We start from the raw sequence: 9,725 nt of genomic DNA, 5'->3' as shown, positions 1-9,725 counted from the left end.
TGGGGAAGCATTTGCAAGAAGCAGGTTGGGCACAGAGAGTGAGCTTTAACAGAAGCCTGGCTCTGGACGACGCACCAAGTCCAAGCTTGGCTTAGCTCGGTGCAACAACGCAAGAGTAAAATGGGCTGGGGAAGAGCGAAGTGGCTGTGAGCTGCTCTCCCGAAGGATGCGCACATTCCTGGTCCCAGCAAGCCTGCCTTTGGGTTTACTGTCATGTGTGAATGAGGCTATGTGTGGGTCTAGATGGGGGCTTTGACACCTATAAAGGATGGCCACCGTCAAGTCTCATACTGGCTTCATGATTTCTCCAAAATCCTGGCATTTCTTAAGAAGCCCTGGACTTCTTGCCCTGCACTCAATTAAAATATTGATCTATTTAAAGTAATGTAGGTAGCCGTGTTGTCCTTCCAGTGAGCACTCAGGGCTGATTTCCTTCAGAATGGAGAGGTTTGATCTTCTTGCAGTCCATGGGACTTTCAAGAGTCTCCTCCAGCACCAGAATTCAAAAGCATCACTTCTTCGGCGATCAGCCTTCTTTATGGTCCAGCTCTCACTTCCATACACCACGACTGGGAAAACCATAGCTTTAACTATACGGACCTTTGTCGGCACCTTAGAGACCAACTAAGTTTGTTCTGAGTATAAGCTTTCGTGTGCATGCACACTTCTTCAGATACTCTTATATCCAGAACAAACTTAGTTGGTCTCTAAGGTGCTACTGGACAGTTCTTTAATTTTTAAATTTATTTCGACTGCATGAGACCAACATGGCTACCTACCTGAATCTAGAATCATGGAAGGCGCCAAACTGAGCCGCATGAAATGGAAGTCCATCAACCTCACAAAGAAAGTTGCACAGGTACAGACTGAGATCTCCTTTCTGACTAAATGCAAGAACCTGGACATTATACCTAAGGGTCTTAGATTTAAGAACCCTCTACAATCCACTTAGGGGACATGGGTGGTGCTGTGGGTTAAACCACAGAGCCTAGGACTTGCCGATCAGAAGGTCAGCGGTTCGAATCCCCGCGACGGGGTGAGCTCCCGTTGCTCAGTCCCTGCTCCTGCCAACCTAGCAGTTCGAAAGCACATCAGAGTGCAAGTAGATAAATAGGTACCGCTCTGGTGGGGAGGTAAACAGCGTTTCCGTGCGCTGCTCTGGTTTGCCAGAAGCGGCTTAGTCATGCTGGCCACATGACCTGGAAGGTGTACACTGGCTCCCTCGGCCAATAAAGCGAGATGAGCGCCGCAACCCCAGAGTCGGCCACGACTGGACCTAATGGTCAGGGGTCCCTTTACCTTTACTTACAATCCACCTATCCTACTAAATATGCAAAGAAACTATGTCACACTTTCTAAAGAAGCTGCTCAAACATCTGATCAGTGTTCTGTACTCTAAAATAAATACTAATACTAATATTAATTTATTTGTACCCCACCCATCTGGCCGGGTTTCCCCAGCCACTCTGGGCGGCTTCCAACAAAGATTAAAAATGCATCAAAATGTCACACATTAAAAACTTCCCTAAAACAGAAGCAAACAAAGGAGGAACTCTCTGCACGGAACAACTCTACAAGGAATCACCCTGTGTATCTGAAGAAGTGTGCATGCACACGAAAGCTTATACCCAGAACAAACTTAGTTGATTTCTAAGGTGCTACTGGACAATTTTTTAATTTATTTAAAGTAAAATAGTGTTGCAGTGCATGTGTCTGTATACTGCAATTTCACAGGTACATGGAAGTGTAATGACCCACAGTCATCTTAAGAACCACCTTACAAGTTTCTATCCCCTATGAATAAAAGGCACAATGTTAGCAAAACTTGCTGAAGTTATAGAATCAAAAAATTCAAAGTTGGGAGGGAGCTTGAGCATCATCTAATCCAGCCCCCTGCAATTTGAGTTTGGATTTGATATCCCACCTTTCACTCCCTTTAAGGAGTCTCAAAGCGGCTAACATTCTCCTTTCCCTTCTTCCCCCATAACAAACACTCTGCGAGGTGAGTGAGGCTGAGAGACGTCAAAGAAGTGTGACTGGCCCAAGGTCACCCAGCAGCTGCATGTGGAGGAGCGGAGACTCGAACCCGGTTCCCCAGATTACGAGTCCACTGCTCTTAACCACTACACCACACTGGCTCCCAGTGTGATTCAGGAATCTTTCACCCACGACCCTGAGAGTCAGTCTCATGCTCTACTGACTGAGCTCTCACCGAAAGCAAAAGTTTTTAGTTGATGGGGAGGAGGGTTAGAGCATGGGTAGGCAAACCAAGGTCCTGGGGCCGGATCTGGCCCAATCGCCTTCTAAATCCAGCCCGCGGACCGCCTGGGAATCCGTGTTTTTACAGGAGCAGAATATGTCCTTTTATTTAAAATGCATCTCTGGGTTATTTGTGGGGTGTAGGAATTCGTTCATTTTTTTCTTTCCAAAATATGGTCTGGCCCCCCACAAGGTCTTAGGGATGGTGGAGTGGCCCCCTGCTGAAAAAGTGTGCTGACCCCTGGATTAGAGAGACACTTCCGTTCCCTGCACAGCCACTGCTATATTTTCCACACAACTAGCGAAAACTTCGGAGTGAATTGGGCAAGGGAAAGAATAAAAACATGCTCACTTCATGGAACACATCCGGGACAATAAATAAATCTGGATTTCCTCTTTAAGCACAGAACTTTGGCCAGGTGGTCCTGTTTGACTCCTCCACTGATACCTATTTGCTTGGGTTTCCTTAACCCAGCAGATCTGCAGTGCTTTGGCCAGGCAAGCAGGCTTCTATTCTTATTTATTTTTTGAATTTATATACCTCCCTAATAACCGGAGGTCTCAAGTCTGGGAGGGAGGGAGAAACAGAGCGAGCGAGGATTCGAGGCTTAACGTAAAGGAGGTGTTTTTATTTTAGGTAAGGTACATCATGTCACAGGTATGGTACAATATTACAAGTTTAGTATGATACAAGAGAGCATTAAAAACTTTACACTTCATTACAATTTATCTTTGGATTTTTAGCACATTTTAAAAAGGTACAACCAACAGACACTTCCGAAACCAGCTAAACATCCGTCCTTTATATACAGTCTCCCTACATTTACAAAGAAGTAAAGATCACAACACAAATCAACGGAAAGTAGTTAACTCTGAAAGCCCGCTCCCCTCCCTAAGACGGGAGAGGGAGAGTTAGTGACCCTGGAATCATGACCACATGGGGACGCATTCTGCACAGAGCCAAGGTTGCCGCCTTGGCAAACGCCTCTTGTGCTCATGTGTAGTGTTTAAGTGTGTCTGCGGTGGGGGAGCAAGAATCAGGCCGCTTTCCGACTCGTAGCAGATTTGGGATGAATTTGCGTGTTAAATCAGATCACCCAAAACGTCTGCCCATGACTCTTGCCAAGTAAAATTCCCACTGGGTGTTACCTCCTTGGCAGCTACCATTCTATACCTGGCGCGCACACAAAATGGCGGCAGGTTGCTGGCGCCGCCACCTTGGGTGGGGCCTTTGGCCTCAGCCCTGGGGAAACTCTTTCAGAGATACTGGAACAAGACACGGCCGCGACAGAGCTGGCTGAAGAAAGGCAGGGTTGTATTGCAGCGGGTTGGGCTAGATGACCCGTGGGGGTCCCTCTTCCGACACGACAATTCTGCGATTCTACTGGGACGCAGCCTGCTAATGGAGCTGGTGTCGATGAAGCGCCCCAGCTGGAAAGTGGTGCTAAAGAAAACCTTCCACATTTCGAGATGATGACAACAACAGGGAGGTCGTTCCTCTAAAACCATCTCTCCAGCCAACTCGTTGGCCCTACAGACCTGGGAGTGCCTGCTATTGTCTTAAAAGCAGGACTGGGGAACCCAGGGGCCAGGGCTGGCTGAGACTGGTGGGTGCTGGGAGTCCCATTTGGAGGGTCAGAGGTTCGCAATCCCTGGTTCAGTGGGCAAGCCAGCTGTCAAACCGATAAGGCACAGTTGAAGGAATTGTGGCTTGGTTAAAAGGAAGCCGGAAGTACAAGCCACTGGGGCAGTGTCCCATGTGTTCAGCACCCCCAATTCAACTATATAAAAGCTTTCGATGCAAGCAAAGAGTACACAGCTGCAAACCCAAAGAAACTGCACTTTTTTTAAAAAAAGTATTTGAACTTCAAAGTCTTAGCGGTGGATAATTCTACGGTGGACCCATTGAACGTACTGTAGAAACCCCTTTCTCCATGATATAAAAAAGAAAAATGGTTATTTTTGCAGGCGGAGCTCCGAAGAGACGTCTATCTTTCAAAGCCCGGTTCCACGTGCAAATGGGTGGCGCAAGCTTGCATTTCCTTGTTAACGTGGAAAAACAACTTGCCAGTGGCGCTCTGGCTTAAGAGCTGCCACAATTTGTTGGAAAAAGCAGACCTGTTCTGGGGTTTTTTAAAGAGCAGTTAATGCAAGACGAAAGGAAAGGACATTACGTCTTGTTGAAAAGACCGGGGGGGGGGGCATGATCCAGAAAACCGCACGAGTACCCACAGCAGGGCTTTTAATTGCAACAAGCCGTTTTATTTCACTGCCTCGAGTCCTGATCCCAATCATTCTTGAAAGCTATTCTTTACGCAAAGGGCTCTTGAGCTCAGACAATGAATTAAATATAAAAGGAAGGGCAAAAGTGTCAAAGGGTTAGAAGGAGGCTGCCCCCGAGTCAGAGAACCGCAAAGGTTTCAAGAGGCCTTTGCCAACTTGGTGCCCTCTGAACTGGCTGGGACTGATGGAAGCTGTAGCCCTAAAGAACTGGAGGGCATCAGGTTGGCAAAGGCTGGTCTCAAAGGCGTCCTCTGGCTTACGGGCTGCCAACACAACTTGCCCAACCAGCGCCCTTTCCCCTTTGTAAAGTGCATGAAAAATTCTGGCAAAACCCAGGGGCAGGAAGCGTGGCAGGTTTACCTGCCAAGCAAGCCTCGGCTCACCTGGGATTCCTCACACATGCCGGAAATAAGCAGGAAGGTAATGGTAAGTTCGTTAAGGATGCCCGTTGCCGCGGTGGGAAAACCGTTGCCGCTTGTGTTGTTCGGCACAGCAGCCCCGAGGGAGGACTGCAGGGTGTAGGAACCTAAACGTGGAATCCTAGAAACGTCCACTTAACAGGCAAACTACTGGCCCTCATTGAGTCACAAAACCCAGCATTACCAATTTCCACGGGACTCAGGTGGGCTTCATTCTTTAAGGATCACGACTGACAGGTTTGAAAGATTCCCCTGCAGAACTTTTTTCTTTTTTCAATAAAACCCTGCCTGGATATTAAAACGCCTAGATTTTGGCACTCATTTCATTTCTCTGAAGCTGTGCTGGGGGGGCAATTGTAGCTCGTGTGGAGCATTTCTCCTCCAGTTAGAAAGCCTCAAGGAGGCGCTTTAAGACGCAATGGTGAAATATTTTCCTAACCCCCCCCCCAAGTGTGCTTTATTAAAATTCCTAGAGGGGTGGGGGGGCATAGGGAACCAGCTGCTTTTATACTCTTGCCCCCTCAGTCCTGGAGTTCGGCTTGCTCCAAAGACACCCCCTTTCTGCGCTGCCACCGTCTCTTACGCATCTAAAGCCTCTGGGTTTTCTTGATCCACAGAATGTCCAGAGAGGCCTTTAAGACTCCTTTCTCTGTAGTATTCATTTATCTCCAGTCCCCTTCGCCCTTTGTAGTGGTGCATGCATCACTGAAAATACTATGCACCTTAGTCTTCCTTCTCTGTCTGTCTGGAGAAGAGCGCCCCTGTTAGCTGTGGTTAAAAGGGGTTAGTCTAGAGGACCACTTAGGGTCCCGGCCAACTCTACTGTTCTACGATGCCAAGTCAAGTCTGCCAGTTCTCCGCTTGGTGCCTGCCTGCCCCCTCAGTCTTCCACAGCCGACCATTTCCTGACCCACACGGCTTCTTATCTGAACATCAATAGGCTGCATCAATAGGAGTATAGCATCTAGATCAAGGGAAGTAATAGTGCCACTGTATTCTGCTCTGGTCAGACCTCACCTGGAGTACTGTGTCCAGTTCTGGGCACCACAGTTCAAGAAGGACACTGACAAACTGGAACGTGTCCAGAGGAGGGCAACCAAAATGGTCAAAGGCCTGGAAACGATGTCTTATGAGGAACGGCTGAGGGAGCTGGGCATGTTTAGCCTGGAGAAGAGGAGGTTAAGGGGTGATATGATAGCCATGTTCAAATATATAAAAGGATGTCACATGGAGGAGGGAGAAAGGTTGTGTTCTGCTGCTCCAGAGAAGCGGACATGGAGCAATGGATCCAAACTACAAGAAAGAAGATTCCACCTAAACATTAGGAAGAACTTCCTGACAGTAAGAGCTGTTCGGCAGTGGAATTTGCTGCCAAGGAGTGTGGTGGAGTCTCCTACTTTGGAGGTCTTTAAGCAGAGGCTTGACAACCATATGTCAGGAGTGCTCTGATGGTGTTTCCTGCTTGGCAGGGGGTTGGACTCGATGGCCCTTGTGGTCTCTTCCAACTCTATGATTCTATGATCACATTTGCGCTCGTTCCAGGGCCAAATGAGAGTCCAGTCGGCAGGGGCATCTCCTGCAAAGGAGATACAGGAACCCACTTTCTGCCAAGTCAGGCTGTTGGTCCATCGGATTCAGTATTGTCTACACTGGCTGGCAGCATCTCTCCAGGGTGTCAGGAAGGGCGTCTGTCGCAGGGGATAATGCTGCCGACTGAACCTGCTTGCAAAGCACTCTGCCTTTCCTTCCAAATCGTCCGCACATCCTTCCGCAAGGGCTTTTCCCTTCCGGCTGGATGATTAAGGCACAACCTGGCTGCGCAAGCGCACGGGAAGGAGAGAGGAAGAACGGGGAGGCTGCGCGAGAAAAAGTCACCAACTCACATGCACCCACAGCTAGGCTGAGGTTCTCGAACTCTCCTTCGGCAAGCCAAAAGACAGCGAGAGAGCCAGAGTGCAACGGTGTTTGCCCACGGGAAATCCCAGAAATTTTGGAAGGGGTTCAGGGCAGAAATGAAGGATCGACGAGGAGCAAGGTCCACTCGCAAGATTACCGCCGCGCATGCTTGCGGGAGATGCTCTTGCAGAATGGGGGGGTGAGGGGGACCCCCTGCGAATGCACGCGGCAACAGGAAATCAGCTCCAAGTTTTAGCAGGCCACTGCTTGTGTCCTTCCCCTTTCAGTGGGGAAGCATAAAACAGGCAAGGGCACTCGCGGTGGCCGACTAAGGCAGCTCAACAGTCACGGGACCCTTGCAGGACTCTACAACCTCCTCTGTGCCTTCAGCTCAAAAGAGGTTTTCTTGGGGGGGGGTGTTTTCTAGGCCACTGGGAATCTGTGAAATTTTCCCAGCCTCCATCTGTGGTTCGGGGGGTTGCATTGAGCTGAGTGAGCCACGAAGCGGTTCTGTTCTGGGCTCAATGCAGCCGCAGAAACTACACACCTCAGTCCGATTGCCAGCTTAAAATCTGGAGAGACGTTTTAATTCTTCGACGGGAAGGAGAGCAGTTGAGGGAAACCTGCGTGGAGCAGTGCAAAGAGGTTGGTGCAAGCTGGCGGGCGGCGTGCTGATTGCAAATCGCAAGGGCTGTGCTGCTATCATTCTTTTAGCAATAAATAAGAAATAAATACCATAGAATTTTTTTGGGGGGTGGGGGAGAGATGGGGGTGGGAATCTGCTTTACACACTGATTAAACGTCAACGCCGCAAAGGAGGAAGCCCCCCAGAGACCAAACTTTCAACCAACCGTACAGGGAACTGGTTTCATAAATACAGTAGCACCAGAGGGCATGCCAAAATAATAAATTCTAAAAACCCAAGCAGGGTCTCAGAGAAAAGTCTCTTTTTCTCCTTTAAATAGAAAAAGCACTAGAGCAGTGTCGTCAGCTAGCTGCAAGGTGCCTTTGCTTTTAAAGATTCAGGCATTTTCTTTGGGGGGGACGGGACAACCCACCACCCAACTGGCCAGCCCCCAAAAAGCCTCGTCCCAGTGCAGCGAGGGGCGATACCTTCCCAGCGATGCCGGCAAGAGGGACGAAAAGACCAGAGAGAAATACTCAAGCCAGGCACTGTTTCTCTGAAGCCGCCATCCGCCAGGACACACAAGTCTCTTCTTCTCTCTCCCGTGGTTTAAGGGTGAGGCCCTGAACAACAGTGCATTTCCTTAAAAAAGAGGCTCCGTGAACATTGCCTCTTGCAGGAGGGCTGGAAATCTGTGAAGTCACGATGGCAGATGGCTTTTTCTTTTTAACATCACCTGGCAGGGGGTGAAGAGAGGGATGGAAAAGGGTCGCCGTTTGCATCAGGAGCAACATGCCGATGCCCCTTCATGGCAAGAAGTCAACCGACGACCCAAGGAAAGAACGAACACCCCCACCCCCGGGCCCTGCAACTGCCCCCGCCGGCTTTGTTTTGTTGTGCAAAGTAAGGCCGCTCTCCAGGAACTGTCGGTTTCTCGCAAGGCAGTGTCCGGCCGCTCAGTTGGCCCACGACTTCCGGTTCTCTGCGTTCCTGGGGGTCTTTTCCGCTTTGGCCAAGGCGGTCAGGGAAGCGAGGTTGGAGGCCGAGCCCGAGAAGGTGCCGCTCTTGCGCTGTTCGGGGTTGCCCCCGCCCTGCAGTCTCGTCCCGGCGCTCCGGCGCCTGGCCGGACCCGTGGCTTTCTTGACCCGGCTGGGCTTCACGAGGAGCCCGTAGCCTGGATTGCACTTGAAGTATTGCCGCCCTCCGATCGAACCGTCATTCTTGCCTGGGGGGGGGGGGAGAGAAAAGAAGAGGTTTCACAAAGAGAAACTTTTGTCCAAAATGTATAATTTATTATCCACTCTATATTTTCTATATTGGACAAACAGGCGAAACCCTACGCCAAAGGATAAAGGTAAAGGGACCCCTGACCATTAGGTCCAGTCGTGGCCGACTCTGGGGTTGTGGCGCTCATCTCGCTTCATTGTACAGCTTGTACATGTGGCCAGCATGACGAAGCTGCTTCTGGTGAACCAGAGCAGCGCACGGAAACACCGTTTACCTTCCCACCAGAGCGGTACCTATTTATCTACTTGCACTTTGAAGTGCTTTCGAACTGCTAGGTTGGAGGAGCTGGGACCGAGCGACGGGAGCTCACCCCGTCACGGGGATTCGAACTGCTGACCTTCTGACCGGCAAGCCCTAGGCTCTGTGGTTTAACTAACAGCGCCACCCGTGTCCCTCTATGTCAAAGGATAAATGGACATAAAACTGACATCAGGAATCACAAGACAGAGAAACCAGTAGGAGAACACTTCAATCTCCCAGGACATTATCAAAGATCTCAAAGTAGCTGTCACGTTACAAAAGAATTTCAAAAATAGACTGGAAAGAGAAGTTGCTGAATTGCAACTTATTACCAAACTTAAAACCATGGAGAGACCTGGTCTGAATAGAGACATTGGATTCTTATCTCATTATACATGATAAAGCTATTTTTGGCCATCTCATCCCTTGCTTTTTCCTGTAAGACCAATTGCAGTCGTTAACAGTCGTCAACAGGTTTACCACACCTATCAGCCAATCACCCATCTCCCTATATGTAAGGGTCTGGTGACTTCTGTTTCAGTGTATCTGAAGAAGTGTGCATGCACACGAAAGCTCATGCCAAGAACAAACTTAGTTGGTCTCTAAGGTGCTACTGGAAGGAAAATTCCAAGTGGGTCTGAACCTCAACGTTTAAAATTGCTAATAGAGGGTAAGGATTCAGAGATCACGCTAACGGTGGCCAAGTTCTGAAGCAC

General features: G+C 49.3%; 1 protein-coding gene across 1 annotated transcript in view; it reads right to left on the bottom strand.

Annotated features, from left to right (window-relative positions):
* Positions 1–2,867: 2,867 nt before the first annotated feature.
* The window catches only part of KIF13B (kinesin family member 13B), a 204,265-nt gene continuing 197,407 nt past the window's right edge, over positions 2,868–9,725 (bottom strand). Inside the window, 2 exon segments of the mRNA XM_081188907.1 lie at positions 2,868–5,879; positions 6,468–8,707. Of these exon segments, the coding sequence (XP_081045033.1) occupies positions 8,439–8,707 (269 nt within the window). The 3' untranslated portion in view covers positions 2,868–5,879; positions 6,468–8,438.

This window comes from Podarcis bocagei (genome assembly GCF_964188305.1).
Source record: "Podarcis bocagei genome assembly, chromosome: 3".
NCBI classification, from domain to species: domain Eukaryota; kingdom Metazoa; phylum Chordata; class Lepidosauria; order Squamata; family Lacertidae; genus Podarcis; species Podarcis bocagei.
Note: the sequence above shows the minus strand (reverse complement) of the source record. Positions and strands in the feature narration are given on the sequence as shown.